This window comes from Periplaneta americana, chromosome 10 (assembly GCF_040183065.1).
Source record: "Periplaneta americana isolate PAMFEO1 chromosome 10, P.americana_PAMFEO1_priV1, whole genome shotgun sequence".
Lineage (NCBI taxonomy): Eukaryota > Metazoa > Arthropoda > Insecta > Blattodea > Blattidae > Periplaneta > Periplaneta americana.
In genome coordinates this window covers 144177541-144204611 of record NC_091126.1, presented here as the reverse complement: position 1 = coordinate 144204611, position 27071 = coordinate 144177541, and the positions used below count along the sequence as shown (strand labels likewise).

The following is a 27071-nucleotide window of genomic DNA, read 5'->3' as shown; positions in this document are numbered from 1 at the left end:
CCTCATTAATGTAATTTTCTTTTGTATTTACATAATTTTTGCCAATAGAAAATCGAAATCATTCCCTGACCTTTCTATAAACATTTTATACAATGCATAGTTTCTCTATATCATTCATGGAGCCTTCATAGCAGACAATCTGACAGTTGACCAAGAATAGTGAAATATGAAATTGCGTGTGTGTAATAGAATGAATGGTGTGTTGTATCAGTAAATGCAACTTTTCCATGCTCTTATTGACTTACATATAACCACAAGGCACAAATTTTGTTGAAGATTTGAAAATTACTTGCAATTTAATTTGCACTGTGGACTAGTACCTTATCATCTGCTTTATGTCATTCCTTCATTGTGATTTTCTTATTTCTGGATATATTTTTCTGAAGAAAGTCATGTTTGGTGCCCTTGAAGCGCATTTAAAATTTTTCATTTGTTTTTTGTCTAAAATTATTTATATGTGTAATGTCCTGAAAGTTACATCAGCTAAGGATGCACATGACGTGAACTTAATAGAATTGTAGAAATTGTAAATAAAAGTATGGATGTTGTGATTGAAATTTAACTTGGGCAGTGTTTCACAACTACTTACATACTACTGTTAGAGCAATAGAACTGTAGGTACAGTCCGCATCACCGTTTCTGGCATGTGAAATACATAATGGGAACATAAAGTGCGAGTGTTTTACATTTGCCGCAGTCAGTCTGACAACTGTGTTTGACAAATGGCTGATGTGGCGTGTATATAAAGTAGTACCATTCTCAGCTGCATTAGCAACATGCTCACAAACTGGGCAGTATATATCTAGGACACACGCCAAAAACACTGGCGCCAGCTGTAGTTCCATTATGTTAGAGAAAAAAAAATTGCAAACCCCAAAATTTTCTTAAATACGCAGTTAAAAACTTATAATTTTTTGTTTTGAAAAATACACAGTGGCCAAAATTCCTGCACCATAGGCAGGTTACAATAACTATAAAGAGGTATATGAGGAGTCCAGTGGTCATATGTATAAGGTCATGTTATCCAATGAAGCTAGTTATTATGTGAACAGTGAGGTAAACCAGCAGAATTTGTGCTACTGGTCTGACCAGAATCTGCATTGGTTTACTAACATTAAGGAACAAAGCTCTGACTGCATCACAACTTAGTGTAGTCCATGAAAAACCGTATCTTGGGTCCTACTTGTTTTAGACACTGTTAACAGTGAGATATACCTGACATTTTTAAGGTCTGATAAGTACGAAATTTCAAATACAGTTGTTTGTAAGTTCAGTCTATTTGTAGAATGACTTAAAAAATAGTCATATTTTAAATGATGTTTTACTTAATTGGACATTCCTGTGTATGGATTAACTGGGCCTCTAAAAGAATCATGTGACAGATGGGAGACTACTAATGATAATGAACTGAGATTCAATAAATATATCCAGGATTGTTTATATATGATTATTCCATCAACTGAACAATTGTAGTGTTCATGTTATGTTTATTTTCAGTGGATGGCCATGACAGTGCTGAGGATGCAAAAGCTTGCATGGAGTTAATGCTGTGGAAGCTCAAGGATGCATAAAATTCATTTTGACATTCCATATTGAGCAGAGTTTTGTGTTTTAAATGGAAAACCGTAATTTTAGTTTATTTTTTATAAATCTGATTTGTTATCTAAAAGGTTTGAGCTAAGAATTATAGGAGTTCTGAGATAAGCCTTGTATGTAATTAAAAATAACATGGTACTACATGATGTATTGTATGTGACTATTCCACGAGGCAAAAAGTCTTCTATGCAAAAATTGAGTTTACATATAGGGCTATACTGTGATAAATAGTTTAGTTTGATCTTAGATATAATATAAGTAAGATATGTTAATACGGTTAATTTTAAATAATTATTTATTATATGTATGAATTCAGAACTGCAGTTTTTTTTTTGTATGAGACAGTAATGTGTTTGAACTCTCGCCTTCTCTGCAGCTCTGTGAAAACAGACAATTTGTTTGTGTCATAACTAGCCTTTCGATTAAAGTACAACATTAACACGCCCAATCTTGGTATCTGTTTCTAGAGCCTGGCTGATTGAAATAAAACAGGGAAAGTCTGATTTTGTTTGTATTCAGTAGGCAATAAAATACATTAAATTACAAAAGAAGAAAACTCTTAATTTGCCAGACTGAGAAAGGCTATTTGTAAATTCCTCCCATTTTTAGTCAACTTATGTATTAAAGTCAATAATTGTGTACACCACAGCTACCCATAGCACTTCATATACATTAGCTTTCAAAATAATTCCATCTCATTCCCTGTTACAATACATTTTGTTCCACTGCTGACACAGTTACTCGAAACAGTCCTCAGAAATGAAGAGCTGTATGCGAGAATACATAGAACACAATTTACATGTGCAAATCCAAGAGAACATATATGTTGTGGCAACAATATAGTTTTATTTTCCAAAAATTATATTTCTACACTCTTCAATGCATTTTGCCATTGATGACAATGAGATAACACTGCTTGTACATACAGTGCATTTTTTTTTTATACAGTGTACAGTAGCACTGTCAGTATGTGAAATTATTTATTGTTCCATGTATTTTAATTTTAGTTTGGGACTTGGTTTGGACATCCATAAACTGAGTTTATTTTTATGAAGTTAAAATAAATTTTATATGGTTCTATATTGAATAGATTACACCTTAATCGAAACTCTTTGGTAACAAATTGAGTACCTCCATCGTATAAGGTTGGATGTAATACTTGGGCAATTTTTCAAGAGAAGAAAAAACCAATTTAGGTATGAAAATGTGTAATATAGTAAAGAAAATTTTGAGATATTATTTATTGCAGTCAAAAAAATATACTTACATTGGAACAAAAGATTTCCTTTATGCTAATATATTGAAAATGTAATATATTGTCAACTTTCCAGTGGAAGAAGTTTCGATGTCATATATAGTCTTATTACAGCTTGTATAAATATAAGGAATGAGTGCCAAATATCGCACACCCAGTTTTCGTTTCTGGTAGTATCTACCATCTTGCGGAAATTAGTGATATTATTTACTTACATAGTAATTGCGCCACTGGCCTTCATTTGTGCTTATGTGGGCGAGAAAAGGTTGTATTAGTGTTTGAAGTTTTGAGAAGCTGGTGATTTACCTGCAAGCTGTAGTTAAGACTCCTGTATCTAAAAGAAAGGTATGTATGAAATGTATTTTGTACTCTTACTATGTTAAATGGGCGGCCGGGTAGCTCAGTTGGTAGCGCAGCTGGCTACGGACCGGAAGGTCCGGGGTTCGATCCCAGTTGGTGACAGGATTTTTTCTCGTTGCCAAACTTTCAGAACGGCCCCGAGGTTCACTCAGCCTCCTATAAAATTGAGTACCGAGTCTTTCCCGGGGGTAAAAGGCGGTCAGAGTGTGGTGCCGACCACACCACTTCTTTCTAGTGCCGAGGTCATGGAAAGAATGGGGCTCTACCTCCATGCCCCCCCCAAGTGCCTTCATGGCATGTTACGGGGATACCTTTACCTTTACTATGCTAAATACAGTCAGTAGTTACGTTTTATGTATCGGATCTTTGAGTTGAGTCCTTTATATTTTTGTTTGTATTTTTTACTTAGTTATTTAATGATGCTGTATCAACTACGAGGCTATTTAGTGTCGATGGGATTGGTGATAGCGAGATGATATTTGACGAGATGAGGCTGAGGATTCGCCATAGATTATCTGATATTTGCTTTACGGTTGGGGAAAACATAAAAAATTCAACCAGGTAATCAGTCCAAGCGGGAATTGAACCCGTTCTTGAGTGCAACTCTGGATCGGCAGGCAAGTGCCTTAACTGACCGAGCTGTGCCAGTGGCTGAGTTCTTTGTTCACGCACACCAGGCCACCATATTGTTTATAGCATATGCACCTAATATGCACATCAACCATGGTTGTAATGGTGCACTGTAAGAAACTCGGTGCCCTTTTAGTGCAGCACGAAAACAGTGATATTAACTTTATCATTACTGATGCCACCCAAGAAATTAAAATCCTGGACTCCAGATGATATGAGAAAGGTCATATTACCTGTAAGAGGAAAAAAATTGAATTGTTGAAGGCATCTAAGACATACAATTTTCCAAAATCAACATTAAAAGATAAAGCCAGAAGTGAAGAAGTAGATATTGACAAGTTATTTAATCCAAATCTAGGAAGAAAGCCTGTCTTACCCAAAGAAATCGAAGATTCACTAATTTCATAGTATTTAGTAATGGAAAAACAGTTCTTAGGTCTCAATGTTAAGAATATAAAGCGGATGGCATTCCTTACTCTTTTGCTTAGAATGATAGACAAGGTGGATGAAAGTGGAGTCGTCGTTTCTTTAAACGGCATCCCAAGCTGTCCCTTCATAAACCTCAGGCTACCTCAGCTGCAAGAGTGAAAGGTTTCACACCCGAGAACGTCGAACATTTTTTCGAGCTGTATGAGTCCTTTTTTGAAGAGATAAATTTTGCTTCATATCGTCTATACAATTGTAATGAAACAGGATTTTCTGTTGTGCAACATAAAATGTCGAACGTTGTTTCCCTGAAAGAAAAAAGACAAGTCGGTGCAGTATCATCTGCTGAAAGAGGGTCTCTTGTTACTGTTGTAATTTGCATGAGCACAGTGTAGCTAATCGGCGATGTATGCAATGGAGGGAGAAAGGAACTGGCCACCCTACCCCATTATCTCCTGGCCTAGTTGCCTCATAAGTGGTGCCTTGTTGATATCACTTGTGAGGTTCAGACCTGTCTTCGGACAGTTGACTAAACAAAAACTATGATTGTGTTTCTGAGAATGCGAATGAAAAAGGATCTGTTAGAGGGCACTCCTCCTAGTATGATTGCTACATGCCATAAGTCAGGCTGGACACAAATTGAGCTATTTACTCAGTGGTTTCATTACTTTCTGAGGCATGTGAAAGCAATGAAGGAAGACCCGGCAATCCTTGTATTAATGGTCATTATTCACATACAAGGAAAGTAGAATTGTTGGACTTGGCATGTCAGAATTGTGTGCATATTTTCTTCTTTCCTTCTAACAAAATGCAACCATTAGACATGCTCCTGTTCAAAACCTACGATGTCCAAGAAATTGAACAACATCTCACAAGAGTGGTCACTCATTACCAGGTAGCCACTCTGCTTACTTGAAAGCCAGCAGTGTTGCAGTGGTTGTTAATGTCTTTCGGAAAAGTGGACTGTTTCCATGTAATAAGGACATTTTCAATACTAATGAATTTGCATCAGTCACAGCAATTGAAGCAGTTCCCAACAACCCTGAACTGTTCAATCATTGCTAATCCCACAACTCCAGGTCCAAATGATTTACAGTCTTCAAATGACACGTCTTTTGTCTTGCTGTATGACATCAGTCCTATCTCAGGTGTGTCTGTCCAAAAGACTGTTGAACAAGAAACGATTCCTTGCCTTTGTCGCCCTTCATGAACTGGAAGTGCAGCAGTGCTAACAAGCTCACCCTATGGGCCCAAATTGCGAAGAAGGCTGTGAAAGAAAATGATGGGAAAAGCAGAACAAATAGATGCAAGAAACAGCTTTACAGAAAGAACCCCTCCAATTCAAATATAACCGAGAAGAAAGCCACTAAATCGAGGAAAAGAAAACTTTCATTCAGTTTTTCTGACTCTGATGATAACCAGCAAGAGCCTCCCTCGAAAACGGATGATGAAGTGTTTTCGTATGACAAAAGTGGGGAGAAATGGGTAAAATGCACGAGATGCCAGAGATGGAGCCACGAAGCTTGTCCAGGAGTAAATGATGGAAGAATTTCACATGTGATTTCTGCATGCAAGACTGAAAATTTAAATTGCACTTAGAATCTCATTTTTAGTTTTTAATTGTACTTGACCTTACTGTATTCATCCACATTTATGTTGTTTTATAAAGTAAAATGTAATTACATATTACATGTTCTCCATGTAGGCCTATAACATGTGTCAAAACTTTCTGGATTGTCACAAGTAACAAGATGTACGATATTAGGAACACTTCCATATTCATAGCATTATAAGCTTTCTTTTTTTCAGGGTTACATTCGTCCATTGTGTAAAATTAAAATAAATATATTGTATAACACATCAAAATAGACAGTTCCTGGAATACATTGAGTTGTGAGCATCCTTTTTCCTGTATTGGTTTTCCCATAATTCCAGGTTGTCCTTAGGTTTGCTATGTTAGACATACTTCCCTTAAGAGTTAAGAACGAATGTAACATATAAGGCATTTGAATCATTCCTGAACCATACATTTTACAGTTTGACTATACATTAGAAAACATCACAAAATTGAAGGATTGAAGATTTGTAATACACGTATAAGGCACAGAACTTAACAATGGGTATGAGACACAACAGTGAAATATATTTCAGTCTTCAGATTCAGTTATGTCTTAATTTGGCTGGCTATGTCTTTGCTGAGTCTGTTCCAGGCAAGGAGTAATAAAAATCTTTGTATTTTGATTCCATTAGTGGACACGTGTTTAGGCCATGCTTTTTTTTTCTTCAGAAATATTAGGAAGAGGAGATTTATAGATTAGTGGGACGTTTTCTGTGAGAGGTGATAACTTCTTTCCCTTTCCAAACTTAGTTATCATAAACTGTGACCATGGTTGAAGAAAATTGTGACTCTTTAAACCCTGATGGTGTGTGGATCATCACTGGAGATCTGAAGCCACATGTGGGTAATTTTAAGATTTGAATCCCTTTTTATTTTTACATCAACATAAAAAATCTTCAAAATCATTCTGTTCCATTTCTTACTTACAATTACTTACTTACAAATGGCTTTTAAGGAACCCGGAGGTTCATTGCTGCCCTCACATAAGCCCACCATCTGTCCCTGTCCTGAGCAAGATTAATTCAGTCCCTTCCATCATATCCCACCTCCTTCAAATCTATTATAATATTATCATCCCATCTTCGTCTTGGCCTTCCCAGAGATCTTTTCCCCCTCAGGTCTTCCAACTAACTAACATTTCTAGATTAACCCATACGTTCTACATGCCCTGACCATCTCAAACGTATGGATTTAATGTTCCTTATTATGCTAGGTGAAGAATACAATGCGTGCAATTCTGCATTGTGTAACTTTCTCCATTCTCCTGTAACTTCATCCCTCTTAACCCCAAATATTTTCCTAAGCATCTTATTCTCGAACACCCTTATCCTCTGTTACTCAAAGTGAGAGTCCAAGTTTCACAACCATACAGAACAACTGGTAACGTAATTGTTTTATAAATTCTAACTTTGAGAGTTTTCGAGAGCAGACTGGATGATAAAAGCTTCTCAACCGAATAATAACAGGCATTTCTCATATTTATGTTGCACTTAATTTCCTCTGTTCCATTTTTAAGAATTCACAAGTTTAGTGCAAATGGTGGGCAGGAATCGGGCATGCCCTGGGTGAAGTGGGCATGTATTGGGCAGATGAGAAGTTCAGTGGCAGCCACTCAGTCGCTAATCTTCTATGAAAGGGTTATTAACCTGGAATCCATGGACCCCTTAGAGGTCTGTGAAAGTCACATAAAAATTAGGATGTATAGGCTATTCAGTATGTTATTTTAACGTCTCTGAAATTGTCCTAATGGGATTGACGAGAATATTTTATCGCTTTATTTCAATATTATGTCTTTTAAAATTAGAGAGTTGTATTTATAATATATTTACATCATCTAAACAACAATACTCTCATCTGTAGTTGTATTTGGTGTTTCAATTTAGCTTGCAAAACTTGTACTCTTCTAAAAGATATCTGATATGTGTTATAATATTTTGTCAGCACACTTGCATTATTTTGGCACTCGAAAGATACGTGGAGAAGACTAAAGAAGTGTATACAGTATTTGTAGACCTAGAAAAGGCGTTTGACATAGTTGATTGGAACAAACTGATGGACATCCTGAAGAAAATAAGTGTGGATTGAAAAAGCAGGAGGCAAAGATAGAAGACTGTTCAGTAACTTATCATATGAAACGAGTCAAAGTCAGGATAGGAGAAGAAATGTCTGAAGGAAGTGAAATAGGGAAAGGAGTAGGATAAGAAAATAATGACTTAGGTGGATGTTGCATCTGTTTTTCCAGATCTCCTCCCACTGGGTTCACTTGTACTCATAAGGTCACTCAGGAATGCAGTTTGCTCATTTTAATCTTTTTTCGTAGAAAGTGTCGAACTCTATCCTATAAGAACAGATGAATGTAAATTACTAATAAATACTGCCATTCTTTAAAGTTTTAAACAGTGCTTTTCTCTGAAATCTCTCTAGAAATTGTAAATAAAAATGGTCAAATTGTTATAAAATATTTTTACATTATTAATAATTTTTTTAATTCTGTGTTTTACTCAGGTTCAAGGCAAATTATGTAATTTCTGCTAAATTTCTCTTAAACCATTTTTAAATTGAGAACCAAACAAGAAATGAAGTAGTTTAATATTTGAAACTTCCATAAATTAGTAATGCAGTCTATATTGATATAAAATTCAACAATGGGTAACAACCAACATTTTCCCCACATATCTCATATGAAGATTTTTCTCTTGGACAACATTTCCTTTCCGATTAGAATATTTTTTTCTCTGTTTCTCTCAATCTTCCTTGCATTGTCTTTGCATTTGTCGAAATTTAGCGTATGTTTGCTACACGAATTCATGTTTTTAACAGCTGATGGTGTCAGCTTAGAACAAAATGCCTCAGCCATCTTTATGACATCCTACATTCTTCTAGGGAAGCCAGCATTGCGATAAAATAAGTGTGTTTAACAACGAAATTCCTCTTAAATCACTTAATATCTTGTAGAGGGACTAACAACCAATGTTATTAACTGAAAACTCACTGTGGTTAAAATTGTTACATCCAACCTTTTTCCGCGGAGGTACCCAATTCATACAATTACTGTGTGTCTTTGTAGTAAAGAGTTATAATTTTTTCATGACAGCAGCTGTGAAATGTGGTCTAGTTGGACGTTTGTTTTCTTCGCATATATGGATTACACTGTAAGTGGGCTAACAAAACTAGTATAAGAACAGAATTTTGTCTGCTATAGTTAGCAAGTGACATTCTTATGTTTTGTAAAAGTGTAACTTTTATTGAACATTATCAGGGTTGCCAGGTGTTCAGGGTGAAAATAAGGGACTAAATTCCAAGTCACATAGAGTTTGTGTGCACTCGATGTGGGTCTCTGGCGTTTTGTCAGCCCAATCGGGTTGTGTGGATATAAAGGGAAAAGTTGAGACTGTGTCGGGTGGAGTTCCCAAGTAGCTCAGTTGGGAGAGCACTGGTATGTTCAACCAGAGGTCCCGGGATCGATACCTGGCCCCGGAACAATTTGTCCCTTGAAATTATTCAAAATTCGAGAAAATAAAAAATTGCAATTGCAATGTGGAAACAAAGGAACAATGGTGAATAATTTCAAGGGAGAAATTATTCTGGGCCGAGTATCGAACACAGGACCTTTGTCTGAGTGCGTCAGTGCTCTCTCAGTAAGTTAGGCAGACACCTATTTCTCCCATCAGTCCACTTCAAGTTCATATATTCTTTCCACAAAATTATTTGAACTAGATATGCTCAAACAAAAGCTAATAAAATTAAGAAAATTTGGTACACCATCTTAATTTTTGAAAACAGAAACACATTTTTAACTAACGCTCAATTGATCATCTTTGCTTATAGTGGCTAATAAATCCATCAGAATTAAAAATTCATCATAGAACTCGTCAATATCAATCTCTGATTCAGTGTTTAGACCTATACTTGACAATAATTCGGTTATAGCATCGAAAGTAGAAGGTCTTTTTAAATCTAAAATTAACATTCTGAAGAAAGGGTTTTCGTCTGAAAATTCAAACCATTTTTCAATATATTTTTACTGCAAAAGTCAGAAAATTCAGGAAACTTTCAGGGAGTTTTGATCTTGATTGTGATTGTATTACAGAAAATGTTTTTAGGGCAAAAGATAAAAAAAAAAAAAAAAATCTTTAACCCTCCACTTAAGCTGTTTTACTAGCCCATCTATTATTCCAAACAACTGAATACCAGTAGTGGAATTGTTTTGTAGCTGTTTACTAAGATTTTCAAAATCTTTACATTTGTTGCTGACAAATTGAAAGGTGATAATTATATCACTATATTCATGGTCTTTTATGTCACTGTCATTGTTGTTACTGATTTGCAAAAGTGTCCGAATTGCTTTTTGACAGTGAGACAAAGAACTGAGGAAATGTGAAATAATAATAGCTCGCCAAGAATTAATCAGTCTATTTATAGCTGACCTGAAGTTAGCCATCTTGTTATTATGTGTTTGATAAGATTCTTGCAACTCTAAAAGTCAACAAATGAAAATACTTCTTTCAACTTTTCTCTGCAAACAGCAGAGTTAGAAAAATATGAATATATATACAAGACAATGCTCTCTACATCTACATCTAAACTATCTAAAGAATGGCGAAAAACATTGTTTACAATATGTGCAGGACAACCTAACTTAATTAATTTTTATTATTTTCTTTCAATAATATGAAAGAATGTAGCCGCTCGAAATTAGCATTTGTTTTGTCAGCACAAAATGCAGAAACTTCACAAAAAAAAAAAACATCATGCTTAGCTAATGATAATTTAACACAATCTGATATAGCTTTGGTATTTTCGCGGGATTCTTCCATGAAATCTAAGATTTTCACATAAACACATTTTTCGTGGGTAAAATACTGTACACCAACAGGGTTAAACTTTCTGTTTCTTTTGTTCGAGGTATCAGTACAAACAGAAAAACTTCACTTTTTTAAGATCACTAACAACAATAGTCACTATAAAAGGTCCTAACATATCCTTCACTATTAAATTTGCTTTGTTCGACCATATGCCATTTTGGATGCTATTTTAGAGTCCTCAAACAGATAGTGTGCAAGCTTGTTTCCACAATCCATGGCATTACAAGACTGGTTATGCTTCCCGCAGTGAAATACTTGAATCAACTCTGCCAGGGCGATCTAAAATCAAATAAAAATTATATTTAGGAATTGGTAACTTCAATTATTTACGCAACAATTAATTAAAGTTTACAAAATTGCCATGATGAAGTAAATTCTCTCACACTTAATAATTTCAGTTAAATTTCTACTGACCTTTTCATCTTCAGAAGTGTTTTTTCTTACGAAAAAACTACTTATTGATGTAGTAGATAAAGTAAGAATAGATGTAGATACTTTATTCTTCCTATGCTCTATCCATCGAGCATGCTGCAGTACATCACTATGACCCCCATGTCTTATCAAAAATTCTTTGTTACAGTATTTGCAACGTGCTTTGTATTTATTTGTACTGCTCTTAAACCATAGGCAAAAGGAAATCTTCCTCTTCTAACCGTGACTCACAAAATATACACAATCTTTTAGAACCTTTATTATCAAAATCTACTAGTTTACATTTAGTACTCATCTTGAATTCAACTTACAACACCACAACCACACTTTACACACCATACTCGTTGAGAAGAAAATGGAAAGGATGCGGAAGATGAAATGAAGCTGTCGAAAGGTGCGGAACTGGAACTGTAATTGGTCCCATAATACACCTGTGAAAAGTTCACTGCTCATTTCTGCTGTGTAGCAGCCACTTTAAAACTTGGATACCATCGAAGGAAAGATGTAGTTTTGAAATACGGAATAATTCACAGCCCAGAAAAGAATGTATAGGATGCAGGACATTTTACTCAAATAAGAGACTGTCCCTTAAAATCCGAGACACCTGGCAACCCTGTACATTATCATATAAGGTAATTCATTTTTATATTTTACAGCCATTAATACCTAAAAACATGAAATTCTTGTACATAATTTTGTATTGTGTTTAGTTTTTATATGTTATAATTTTGTTAATGTATAAAAGATGTATGACAAATTTTGCATGCTTGCCAGATCAAAATGATTGTTTTACAGTTCTGACAGATAAGAGGTCACGACTATATGTTATAAACTTATGCAGTAAACAGTCACACCTCACATTTTTATGATATTGATAAACATAAAATTTTAGCATAATATTAGTTTACGAACTAATTTATAATTAGTTTGTCCAAAGATAATAAATAGTTTTTCCCCATAGGCCTGTCTTCCTTTCTAATATAGTACAAATTGTATTAAAAAAACAGTACCAGAAGAAAGTAATGTGCTGCTTGAATATTCCATACAAAACACTGTGCATGGTCAGAGACATACAGCACAGATACACAGCAAACATTATTGAAATTTGTTCTATTTTGAGTGTTGTCATAACCCATTCTGAAATGCACTTGAAAAGATGGGAAGAAAATTTATTTGCTGTAAATTATATTTATTCGTGCAGTAAAAACGAAATTTGGACATTTGTGAGGATATTGACATACTGTGCAGAAGTGAAACCTTCTGTCTCGCCTCAGTAGCTCAGCTTATGCATCTGTGTCAGGCAGAAGGGAATGGATTTGAGCCTCATTTCAGTGATTTTTTCCCTGAATAATGCTAAAAAAGGAGTTTTACAGTCTTGGGTCCAATTTTCAGTTTGTTTTAATTACTCCCAACTCCTGTTAGTTTTTATTAGACTTGACCTGCACCCCTCCTACCAAAAAACTATTAATCAGAGGATAGTTTGTCTTCCTGAAACAAAATAGCGATAAACACAGTTACATTAATTCAGATATGTCTGACACCTTCCAGAAGAATTTGTGTAGAGGTGCACCAATCTTTACTTCTCATGTAGTTATTTTGATTATCAATAGGATGTTCTAGCATAACTTCCTTCTAAATAGTGTGTATACAATCCGAAAATAGTTTTGAATACCTTTCTGTGAACACCAGAAAACTTGGTTTGCTGAAAATGCATAACCTGAATGATCTACAAGTAGATGGGTGAGTATAATTTCTTTGTGTACATCTTCTTTTGCAAAAATTTCTCTTCATATGTTGTCCTAAAATATGTCTTAAAAGAAATCACTGGTCATAAGAGCATTTCAGTAGTTCACGAATCCTCTGTGCCTGATATTTTATACATATCCTTCCAGAAGGACATTAGCCTTATGCACATACAAAATTAGATATGCTTTTCTGCTTGTTTCTTCCTACAAACATATACATGTTTATACACCAACATTTACATTATTTATTATGCTAGCATAAGTTATTTCAGTAATGAAGCCGAATAGATGTTTTCCTGATGATCCTTCTCTTAGTTGCATACGCTCATCTCAAACAGTATTATTATATGTTTGAGCATGCCTGGTAAAATGTGGCTCAATATATATATTCTTTTTCACTGCAACAGTGTGTCCACATACTAAGCATTCGGTATGTTCGCAAGTTTGAACAGAAAGAAACCATTCCTCTCGTTGGGAACCTTGAATCACTTTTTCTGTTGTCTTTGTAAATAGTTATCTTATTGTAGCATAAAATACTTCAATCTCCAGTAATTTCAATCCAATATAATATTATTCTGTTTTAATTTGTATTTCAGTAACTAATACTATCTTTGTTCTTAAAGTTTACAGTAAATTGTCCAGTCTTTATTAATCCTGGTGGAGGGGAAGAGAAGGCCTGATGACCTTATCTCTACCAGATTAAATAGATAAATAAAGAAGTAAAGACATAAATAAAGAAAGAAAGGAAAAAAAAAGAAGAAACATGAATAAAGAAGGAAATAAAAATAGATAGAAGAAAGAAAGAAAGAAAGAAAGGAAGAAAAAAAAGAAAGACATAAAGAGAGAAAGAAACAAATAAATACCGGTAAATGAAAAAAGAAACAAGAAAGAAATAAATATCTGAGCAATAAATAAGTAAATAAACGAATGAATGAATAAATAAATTAATTAATTAATTAATACCAATACCGTATCAGTGGATCTATACATTTTACAAATTACCAGCAATGTTACTACTTGATTACGCTATGTTTGAGCGGGCGACACTGTTTGTTGTCATGTGGAGCAGGTTTCCAGCACACGCACACCTAATGCCCCAGGCACACAGTGGGCAAAATGCACACTGTGAGCATTTCTATTTTTTTTTTCCGGTACGGTAACAGCGAGTTTTTATTTTAGACGGTATGGCGTACTGGCCCAACTACAGCACCGGTGAACTCTCCAAAAAATTCCATTAATAGTATTTCGAAGACTCTAAACAAGAGTATAATTTATCTTAATAAATTTAATATTGGAGAAATAATATTTTTATTCCTATTATTTTATTGTTAATATTATGTTTAATATATACGAACTTTTCAGATTTTCCAAATGTGTTGGGGTAGGCTTAGCCTACCCTGAGGAGCTGCCCCTGGTCTACTCGTAATTGCTGATAATTTCGTCTCTTACATTTTTTGCTGTTGTCCTTAAACACTTTTCTAGGACGTTTCTCTGGTGGGATCAGGTGTAAATTTAGGACAAGATACTGGTGTTTTACAAGGTCCAATTGCATTTAACACATTTTCCGAGAAAGTTGCAGTATAATTCAACCACTCACTGTTCTTAGCTAAAACTTTCCTGGGAGTTTGATTACTTTTAGTTAATTTTTTTAACACTATATAAATTGCAAGTCTATTTTTTCAGGTAAAACTCCCTGTGAAGCAGACATTATTATAGGTACGTTAACAGAAAACCACAATTCCAAGCCACACAGACTTTGTGCACTCAGTGAGTCTCTGGCATCATGTCAGCTCACTCAAGTTGTGTGGATATAAAGGGAAAAATTGAGATGGGTCGGGTGAAGTTCCTGGGCAGCTCAGTTGGTATGTTCAATTTTATTGAGGTCCCGGAATCGATACCCAGCCCTGTGACAATTTTTCACTTGAAATTATTCGAGACTATATAAATTGTCATTAATATTCCTTACAATGAGATAATGTCATCAGTACAATTGACTAAATGTAGTTTCTTCAGTGCATAGTCAAGAACTTTTTCTTTCCTTTCAGAAAAATCACTTGTCCACACCAGACATGTAATAGCTCCCTTGGTGTAGTCTGCGCTCCTGAACCTGAAAATAAAAAAAAATATATCCGAAATTGGCGAAAAGATGCAGCTGAATTTCCTACTGCTGACCCTTGTAATATTACCTAGTAAATCGTAATAATAACCCATAGGAGTTGGACTGTAATTATTCCTCTTTTTGTTAAAATGAAACATCAGTCCTAAGACTGTAGAAGTCAGTTTTAATGTTTATTCAGAAAATAAAAAGAAATTCACTGGGACAAGTCTCGAACCCACTCCCTTCCCATGACAAGCAGAAAGCTGAGCTGTCTGAGCTATTGAGATAAGATGAAAGGCCACCCTTCTGACCGGTATGTGAATCTGCTTATGAACATTATCATGTGAATCACACCATTAAACGACTTCCAAATATCTGCCCATTTCTTTTTTTCTGGTAATGTAAATACACACATGTAAAATCATCTTTAATGGGGAAATATTTATGGTTTTTGATGAAACATGTATGTGGTATTCTTTTCCCTTTAGTATGAAAACACTGTGCTTTTCAAGCTCACATGTTAAGTTATGTTGCTCTTTTGTACAAAAGTGTGAATGGAATTGTTTCCGTAATAGTAACACTCTTTCCACATCAAATAGAAGAACAGTCATGTCTTTAGATCTTGAGGTCTTCTCATTTGAAATGGATGCTCTGCATGTAAGTACGATATAAGAAAGCATCATAGTGATTTGCAATGATGGAATAAGTTTCGAGATGTTTGTTATTAAAGTTACATATTGAATTTGACACTTAAAAGGTCACTACCATGAAGGTCATCCTTTCCACGTTTTGCTACAAAAGAGTTGTCTTTCTTATCTTTTGAACTGTCTTGTCATCTTCAGAGAGAAAATGGATAGTGTGCATGTTGTTTCTAAAAGGAAATGCGTTTGTTCCTTTCATTGTGGGTGGTTAATCAGTTTGTATATTACTGGGATGATAATTACTCGTATTTTTTTTAAGAATTGCTTCTTCTACAGCAGAATATCTCCTGACAGTTCTTTATAGGTAAAGAATCACTTAAAAATAATTTTAATATTAATGATGCCTCATTAACTAATTATTATTTTTATAAATTAGAAAGTATTACGAAGTTACCAGAAACTGATTATAATTATTTGCTTCTTATTTAAGATAGATTGGATAATTAGTACTTTTTTAATGAAGCCTAAGTATTATACAGGATATAACAAAAAAGTGGACAAAACTACAGGTATGAATTCCACACAATGTATATATAGAAGAAAAAATGGTTGTATCGACATGAGTCCATAAATGCTTGTTTTTTGAGTAGGGCTTGCAAGTATGATTGTAATTGTAATGTTTTTATTGTCATTAAGCTCTATACAATCAATAGACATGTCAAATATACAAATTTACATACTACATAACAATATACTACGTAATTTTAATCTTCATATGTGACCCGTTGCACAAAAAGGGACCTAACGTCGTTAAAGGAAATTTTACAGGAGAACAAAATAACGAATTTGCAGGTAAAAACTGCATATCTATGTTTTGACATCTTGCGCTACCTGTAGGCTTTTTTTTATATAATAAACTAGGACGTAATTTTACACAGTGCTTCTTAAATACCTAAATCTTTCTTATAGTTGCTAAGAAAACAAATGAAAACTTTAATTGCATTTTTCTCGAAAAGTACATAACGTAATATCAATATTCAATAAGTAATATATTAAAAACTATAGCACCTAGAATCATGAATTATTTTTTTAAATGCTCAGTATTTCATCCTCTTTTTGAAACAAAAAAAGAAAAAATCCGACTTTAGGTCCCATTTCCTGCAACTAATCACATATTTAACAATTCATGAGGAAAGAATTCATTAAAATTATAAGTAGCCATTTATACATTTTTGTTTTAAAACATTTAGGGTGCTATTCATAGACATTTCGCTAGCCCACGCTACGAGCATGCTAAACTAGCCCAGCTATCGACTGGTTACTTGTACAGGATTCATATCATATCATATATTATATCATATCATATCATATATCAGATCATATCATATATCGTATCATATATATATCATATCATATTATATATCATATCATATCATATATCATATCATATCATATATCATATCATATCATATCATATCATATCATATCATATCATATCATATCATATCATATCACTAGTTTATGAATACGAAAAATGTTATTTCGCTGACCATCCACCGGAAGCCCACGCTAAGAATGTCTATGAATACGGCCCTAAAAATTCAAGTTTTCAGTGTCATAAAAACGTATTACACTACATTAAAAACTCAGAATTATATATTAGTGTTTTTCAAATCTAAAAACTCGGTAATTGAATATGAAGGATCTAAAACTAGTCATTTATGAATTCTTGATTTAAAAGCAATAGTATTTAATTATAATTTTAAATTATCAGGCAGTTTATTTTATAATATTTGGCCAAGATATAAGTGACTATTCTGAGTTTTACTCAATTTGAAATATGGAAGATGAACTTCATTCCTAAGCCTTGTTTTATAACTTTGTAGGTTATTCCTTAAACTGAAATGATCTAAGGAATTATCCATTGAAATTAAAACATCCAAAATATATAAATTACACACTGTTAAAATACCTGAATCACAAACAATGGTCTACAAGGAGTTGGATCATTGAAATTTTTTAAAATTCGAATTACCTTTTTCTGTAATAAAATTTCCTTCATTCTCTTACTTCCATCCCACACAATAATTCCATATCTAATAATTGCTCCAAAATAGGCGAAGTATAAACTTTTCATGTACTGAAATGATTTTTGTTAAATTCCTAATTAAATGGATGATTTTAGATAACCGTGTTAACAAGATCAATATGATTTCCCCAGGAAAGACAGTCATCAACATATATTCCAAGAAATTTAGCATTTGATCTTACATTCCGAAGTAAATCATCAGGAAGAGATTTCAAACTAAAAATCATAGAGTTAGTTATTTCTTCATTTAAAAAAAATACCTTTCTCTAAACCATTCTGAGGCCTTGTTCATTATATTATCAACGTTCTGTTTTAACCAAATTCTTCCTAGTGTAACATATATGTAACAGATTACACAGATGAGATGATGAGCTGCTGCCTGCATTCAGACTGGAGGACGACATTTTGAATAATTCTTCTAAAGAAATGTAAACAGAAAGCATCATAATAATTTTAGCACAGAAACATACTGGAGTGCACTATGCTATACTTGCAACCCCTACTCGGAAACCAAGCATTTCCGGACTCATGTTGATATAACCATTTTTTCCTATACACATGAGGAATCTGTACCTGAAGTTTAGCCCACTTTTTTCGTTATACCGGTATCCTGTATTTAACTACATATCCTATGATCAGCGTTTTTTTCATCTTCTCTTTCCCCAAACGAAAACAATTGAATCGGTTATTGTTTAAAGGAACCAAGTCCACTTTTTAAAGTTTTGAGATAATCGAAAAAAAAAAAAACTGTTTTGTGAATAATCTATCGAAGATTAAACCAAAATATATTGTATACATAAAATATATATGTATAATATATTGTGGTTTAATCTTCGATAGATTATTCACAAAACAGTTTTTTTTTTTTCGATTATCTCAAAACTTTAAAAAGTGGACTTAGTTCCTTTCAACAATAACCGATTCAATTTTAATCATTGAGCAGTTTCTTCAGAACTGAAGAGTAACTTTCCTTGGAAAAATAAACAGTTTAAAAGTATAACTGTCTGTGACTGTGTAGGACAATATTTAATATATAGTAAATTGTGAAGAATAGCTGTGCTTATCTCTGTTCTCCTCACACAATTAATTTCTTTACAATTCCCTTTAGAGAAATATCGAATATATTGACTGTTAACCGCACTTTACACTCTTCCAGATTGATCACACTTTCCTGCTTTCACAAGTGCAAAGATTATTATTAGTATATCATGCATAATATGTTAAGGTTATTTGGATGTCAGGTTCGCTCATTGTACACTCTTCCTTGTATACATACATACATTGGTTGAAAGCGTTATTTGTGTGAAATAATGTATAGCCTGCAGTATTATTTTTAATACTGGTATGTAATGAACATGTACCTTCATTTATTCTAATTCATACGTTTTATTTTGAATCTTATTCTCCTATACTTGTACCCTCGATCATTTCACATCTTTCCTGTAGGATTGCCAGATCTTATGGAGGCATTTTGAATATTCAGGTTTTGTTTACTTCATTTGGAAGAACATTTTTCCTTTCGTCTTCCATCATGTCTCCTCTTGCTTCAATACCAGTGATAAACACAATTGAAATATTATTCAAACTTCGTATTTTAGCAAGGCTTGTGGATAGCCAAATATCAGTAGCATTTCAGTTCATGTGTTTTTTCAATTATATTTTTGTATGCCTCTCAACAGATATAGGACATTGAGTTGCACTAGCTATATGAGTCATTTCACGTCAAATCGCATACTGACAAAACACGGCCTTTTTGTAAATGATCGAAATTTTTTTATAAATTCTAGGCATCAAATAAGGATACATGTATTATTTTTTATTTCCCCCAATTATTTATTATTTGTGTAGTTATGACTATTTGAAATTATGTATATTATGTGCTCATTGTAACATAAGATCACTTGGTACTCTGAGTCTGTATACAGGTGAACCGTAAGTAATGTCACTAATTTCAGGGGGTTATTCTTTGAGATATATCAAACAAAAAAGTGTAATATGATTTTGCTTCCTTTTTGAGATAAAAATAGTTTTATATGAAACATTTAATAGCATGTTTTGGGAAAACCATTGATTGGATTCCCAATATGCTCTGTCAATTTAAGAAAGTAGTGTGTTCTGATAATAAATGCTTGAAAGAATTTTAGTTTTGTCCTTTAAATGTATAGAAATTTGAAACAAACAATTATAACTTTTCGCCACCGGCATGGCTCAGTCAGTTAAGGCGCTTGCCTGCTGGTCTGAAGTTTCGCTTGGGCACGGGTTCGATCCCCGCTTGGGCTGATTACTTGGTTGGGTTTTTTCCGAGGTTTTCTCCAACCGTAAGGTGAATGCCAGGTAATCTATGGTGAATCCTCGGCTTAATCTCAACAAATACCATCTCACTGTCACCAATCTCATCGACGCTAAATAACCTAGTAGTTGATACAGCGTCGTTAAATAAACAACTAAAAAAATATATAACTTCGTTCTGCATAGGAATTTTTTAATGTTACATTTGTTGGGATCAAATTTCTGCACATTTAAAGGACAAAACTAAAATTCTTTCAATCATTTATTATCAGAACAGACTACGAAATTTTACGAAATTCCGTTGCATATAATAACTGTTAGCACCTCTATAGAAGAAATGGTTTCATTCATCAAGTGGGTAATATACCTTAAGGAAGAGTAAATATTTTTCATTATTGCCAGCTCAGCTCACAAAGCTATATGTTTATACTGAAGTCTAGTCTAAACAATAACGAGGCTAGGTGAAGCCTTAGCACTTCGTGACAGTAAGCAGATAGCAGGGGGCGAAGTACGGAAGAAAAAATATTAATCAGTCATGGTTTGAATTGCATGGGGTGAAGTTTTGTGTCAAATATTAATGCTTTTGACGTGAATTCTACAACATGACAGTAAACATCACGTAATATATGGACAGAGTTATAACTAGACCTCGGACTTTTAGGTCCTAAAAATATTAAATTAGGTACCTAAAATAGGTTCTATCACAAATCAAAATAGGTTCTAAAATTACAAAAATAGGTGAACATAAAATGACATTATTTCATTTCCCATTACAAATTAGCCGAAATATTTGACATTATTTCATTGTACATGTCCATAATTAGAGCCGGAGTAAACAACTAACACCTTTTCTAAGTTTTCCATTGAGAAACTGCATCGTTTCTCAGATAACACCATCTTATATGCCGAAAATGAGCGTTCCACATCAACTGATGACACCAGAGCATATTTAAATGTTGGTATTAGATGCAAGGGAACAGCACATTCATGTTCAAGTGTTTTGCCAGCCAAGATGTCAGCAACTGTGCGGAGAACTGTCAGTCCTGGGTTTTTTTTGAAGCACTGATTTGAGTTTTTCAGAAACTTTTTCACCAACATAACCAGGAACCAAGTTGATTTTTTCTGTCGCCTCTTCTATCAATCCCAGTTGCGTGTAGACCGGTTTGCCTGAAGACTCTAGAGCATTAATAATGGGGACCAGAAATACATAATGTGATTTGATGAATGCAATATTCCGGGCAATTGTTGGGTCCTGCAGAAGTTTTTTAGCTGAAGTAATGTTCACTGCATCCTCCCCCAGTTTCAAAACAAAGTTCTTAATGTCCTCCAAATGCTTGCTGTAATATTCCACGGTCTGTAACCATGTTCCCCATCAGGTAAGAATAGGTTCTGGTGGAAGTGGCACATTGGGAAGTTGCTCTCGAAATAATTGAATCCTTTCAGGTGCTTTAATAAAAACCTTTTTAATTGTGGAAACCAGCTTATTCACTTGTGGATATTCAAGCCGTATCGTCTCAGCTACGCGATTCATGGCATGGGCAAGACAAATAATATGGAGCAAGGCAGGGTAAAATACTTTAAGTAATTTAACGGCAGCAATCATGTACGGGGCTGCATCAGTGTAGATTACTAGCTGCGAGTGTTGTCAAGGCACAACTGGCATACAGAATTACACAGCATTTCCATATTACCAACTGTAGAAATTGGATAATGTAAAATTAGGTAAAAATAGTTTCTAACGTGAAATTAGGTATTTTTAGGTTGTATAGGACCACCATTTTCGAACATATATTTCCATAATTCGTATATATACAGCTTTTCTTTTGTATATATCATGAGGAACAAAATAGGTTTTTACCTAAAATCCGAGGTCTAGTTATAACAAACTAATCAACAAAATCACTTTTTAGGGATATTGTTATATTTAGTTGGAATATTATGAAAATTTTGCAATAAACTATGTTGGTCTGCTGCCACAGAATGCAAAATAGAGGAAAAGCAAGTGAATAAGAACTAAAACTCAATATTGAGAGTGGAAAATAAGAAACCATGGATTCAGGTATTTTAAGACAGGTTCAGCTATTTGTCTGCAGATGACACCAAAATCTGATTTTTAGTTGGTCTGTAGTTGCATAACTCCATCTATATAACAAGCGTTTAAATCCATTTAATTTTCCTAATCACAGTTTCAAACAGAAAGGTACACTGAGATGCGTAAGTCGCGATTTACTGATAAAGCTCAATTTAGTGGGGCCTTTGGATGTGCGAATATGTGATTCATGTCGTAAAAAAAGTATCAATTTCCGGATAGGTAAAATGAAATATGTTAAGCCGATAGTTCTTGTGACATTGTAACTTTCACTTGATCTGCCAACACTAGCACTGCATACAGTAAGTATATGCTGACAAATCGCTCAGCATATGGTCAACTGTTCCCCATTCTGCTAAACATTGTTTTATAAATAATTAAATTTCTGTTAAACTACTACAGATTCTGTTGTGATTTTTTCTGAATTTATTAGGAATACTTAAGTGCACTTTGCAGGCTTTTTAAAATATTTTTAATGTATTTATTTCACATTGATATCTGACTTTTAAAAATTGAATCAGCTAGTAAATATTTCATGATAGTTAAAAAAAAAAATAGCATCAATATACTCCGACATATGAATCTTTAAATGCTGCATTGTGAGTCTTTTAACGAATTTTAACATGCAATATTTTTAAAACACATGGACTTAGGTAGAAATAAAAACATATTAGTTTACTAGTTCCATAGAATTAATAAAAAAATATGTAAACATAATCATATATATGAAATTCAAAATTTATTCCATTTTGTGCAATTTGACATGGAATGACTCATAGGCAAAAACGTTTGTTTGCAATATTATAATAAAAGAATACGTTTTCATACTTGTACATGATAAGTCACGATTTAATAATTAAAACAATTATGTTAAAATTACCTTTATATTTGACTTGTCTGAACCAAACCTCAGTATGAACTTTAATGGAATTGGTTTATATAAACTACTTGACACAAGACATGCGTTATAGCACCAACTAATGCTACATAACTATTGAAATCCAAGGTCACAATGCAATCATTGCAGGCCTGTTTTATTTCCTTCCACAAGTTACACTTCATTGGTGACAACTTAAAACTGATCAATCGAAATTGCATAACTGTATAGTTTTACCCGTTATTTATTTGTATTCAAGTGATATTATGCTCTTGACTTCAATATCGTGATTTAATTTATGCTTGTATGCACTTATAATTAAGAAGATTGCCTCTCCTCTGGAGTGTGTGTTACTGCTACTATTAAACAAATATTAGCTGGGTCCTAAAAGTGAGTTGAAATTGGTAGAAAGTGAATCAAATTATGCCAAGTTGAATATTATTCAATTATCACACACTTTCACGTTTCTCAACTCACTTCCTATAAGGCCCTGCTCAGTTATAAAACATTTATTTTATTAATTGCTAAGAAACTTGACATTGAGAGAACAATGAAAAAAAAAAACAACGCGCTTTTCTATGTTGAATGGAACACTGTTTTGTAATCAGGTTTTTAAATGTAACCATTCACAACGATTTTTGTAAACGTTGACATTAGAAGTGAATGAAAACGTGAATGCAGAAGCTTGCAAACTCCAAGCTTTTCGTTTGCAATAACGTCAGTGGTTGTTGATTATTTGCAGTCACCTGTTTACAGGTATACTGTATTTCATTGTCTTATGGTAACGTTAAGTTTCCATTGTGAATGAAGACTAAACTGCTACTGTTACTGTAACATTTGTGTTTTCGCGTAAATGTTAATGTTAATGTTAATGTTTTCATTGTGAATGGGCCTTTGCAGACAGTGATGTAATAGCAGTCCAGACTGATGCTGTGCGTACAAAGAAAGAAACACTAAGCATTATTGAGCCCATACTTCTGTTGAATGGACTTTACTACTTAACATTTGTCTGAGAGATTGACTATTCACTTCATGTGGACAAAAATATTTCACTAATTAAAATTATATTTACTCAATTAAGGGCATGTTATTTTAAGACTTATGATTAATCATTTAATCATTTGCATCTCTTATAACCTCTCCTTCCATTCACAGCAGCCTTTTCTTTGAATGGCGACTTCTTTAATTTATACTGGTATATAATTATTATGTAATTGAAATATTTCATAATTTTGTTAAGGATAGAATGATACTAAATACAAATATTGTTTGAAACAGTTATTTACTGATAAGCTTCAAGCAACATTATTAAAATTTGTTTTTTGAATAATCTTTTATTATGTATTACACAGGCCTGCAAAATTGAACTTTCTTTTTGCAGCATAGGATTTTAACAGGTCTCTAAACTGCTAAAACCTAATTTTTGTGTGCTGAATTGAAATATACTTACAATTTTTTAGTGTCACGTACGGTTTTCTTGCCATGCGGGAATATATATTTAATTTTTTTAGCAATTTATAATTTTTAAGTACAATGTAAAATGCGCGAAACACTTCAAAACATGATCAACTCTCAATTATACAGATACAACAGCTTAAAATAAATAATGAAATTTCAAACATACCGTAGGAAAACTATTTTCCCCTTCTACTATGTTGAAAACGAACGCTGACATGACAAGCGTTTGTGGTTCTGATTAGTGTTATCCCTTAATAAACACCAACAGTAATCAGCCATCATGAATATGTCCCAACGACCCTGGTACCTCGTTCCCATCTGTTTTAGGTCTTGAAATCTCTTACTCTGCTCTTCGTTTAGTGCTCCTAAGCTTTCTGGGGAAATATTCAAGATGAGAATGCAGACAGTGTATCTTAAAGTTCATATTATATCTAAGTGCCTTTAACTTCCCGAGCATGATTTTCACATTATGCTCATGTTGATCGTCTTTAACTTCTTTTTCACCAATTTATTACTTAACATTTGTCTGAGAGACTGACTGTTCACTTCATGTGGACAAAAATATTTCACTAATTAATTGCCTCACGGTGTCGGGTCTGCCTCGATCAATTTCCATTTCTCTCTATCCCTCGCCATTGTTCTTAGTTCCCCAATTCCTTTCTCTGTTTTCCTTGCCATCATCTCAATATTATCCATACACATCATCGTCCTTGGTCTTCCCTTCCCTTTTCTCCCTTCCGTCATTGCCTCCATTACTTGCTTTGGTTTTCTTTCTTCTCCCATTTGCACCATGTGTCCATACCACTTTAGTTGCTTTCTTCTTAACTTCTCTTCTACTGATTTCTGTTTTAATTCCTCTCTAATTCTCTCATTTCGTACTCTATCCCTCTTTGTTTTTCCAAATATTCTTTGGTAGCACTTCATTTCAATTGCTGTTATATTACTTATTCTCTCAGTTGTCACTGGCCAACTTTCCCCTCCAGACAGCAGGATTGGTTCTATAACGGATGTGTATATCTGTAATTTTGTTTTTGGTAGTATATATTTTTTTCCCAAATATTAAGTTATTTAATTGATAGTAAATTTTACAGTCTTTCGTGGTATCATCTTTAACTAATTTCGACCAGACTCTGATCCGAAATTATTGAAATCAACTTTACAGGGAGTTATACCTGAAAGCTTAATTTGCATAATACACGTCACTGTTCATTAACAGAAAACCACAATTTAAGTCACACAGAGTTAGTGTGCACTCAATGTTGGTTGCTTGACAGTTGTCAGCCCACTTTGATGTCTGTGGAGATAGAGGGAAAAATTGGATCGGTGTCTGGTAGAGTTCCTGGGTAGCCCAGTTGGTAGAGCGTTGGTACGTTTAACCAAAGGTCCTGGGTTCGATACCCAGTCCCGGAACAATTTTCCCTCGAAATTATTGAAATCAACCTTACAGGGAGTTATACTTGAAAGCTTAATTTGCATAATACACGTCACTGTTCGTTAGCAGAAAACCACAATTTAAGTCACACAGAGTTAGTGTGCACTCAATGTTGGTTGCTTGACGGTTGTCAGCCCACTTTGAGGTCTGTGGATATAGAGGGAAAAATTGGATCGGTGTCTGGTAGAGTTCCTGGGTAGCCCTGTTGGTAGAGCATTGGTACATTTAACCAAAGGTCCCGGGTTCGATACCCGGCCCCGGAACAATTTTCCCTCGAAATTATTCAAATCAACTTTACAGGGAGTTATACCTGAAAGCTCGATTTGCATCATCTTTAACACTCCTCAAAAACTTGTTAATCACATTCTTGAATGAGTCCCAAGCCTGAAGCTCAAAATCAGTTATGATTTTTCCAAAATCAGCATCCTTAATGAATTGATGAATAAGTGGGCAGCAGAACTTCCCTTGAGTCAATTAGTAGGTGATTTATAAAATTCCTTCACTGGCACTGAGTGTCTTCTTTTCAGCCAATGTGTAACTCCCCAGTGTCTTTCTCAGGCTCTAGAGTCCCATTCACACAAAAATCATGAAATCTGCTTGTTACGCCAATAAAATACCGCACACCTTCAGATCACAGCACTTGTAGAACTTCTGTTCATTATATTTGATATTTTCTAGAACGGTATGGTATACAGTAGAATGCTGCTAGTCCAAACCCTGTTAATACATGCTACATGTTGGATGTGCAGCAATTCTAATACTATAATGATAAACTCTCAATTTTGTGTTCAATACAGAATTGTGCATAATCTGTACATGATACGCAAAAACTAATTTTTGTTTTCAAAATCAGGCATTCGATTTGACTATTATGACATAAAATATCCTGTGCCGCAAAATCATCAGAGGCCTGTGTGTGTTCTGTTACTCAAACAGATAATAAACCTAATTTATAGTAAAGTTTCAACAACTGTTTCTTGGTCAGTGGAAATTGAGTTGTACATAACCCACTTGCACAATCTTGTTTATGCGTATTTTTCGACAGTTACATTTTCTGTGCTATGTCTCATTTTCATTCTCTGCTTAAAAATATCAGCATTATCATAATATATGCAGTACAATATATATTTCACTGTGTGTTGAATGTAGGTATTGTATTGTTTGTTTCTTG

The 27071-nt window shown here is 33.9% G+C and overlaps 1 protein-coding gene across 1 annotated transcript in view; it reads left to right on the top strand.

Annotated features, from left to right (window-relative positions):
- LOC138708059 (RNA exonuclease 1 homolog) overlaps positions 1–16978 on the top strand; it is an 84269-nt gene extending 67291 nt beyond the window's left edge. Inside the window, exon 14 of the mRNA XM_069838187.1 lies at positions 1498–16978. Coding sequence (XP_069694288.1) covers positions 1498–1571 — 74 coding nt within the window. The 3' untranslated portion in view covers positions 1572–16978. The remainder of the gene's footprint in view (positions 1–1497) is intronic.
- The last annotated feature ends 10093 nt before the right edge of the window (positions 16979–27071 follow it).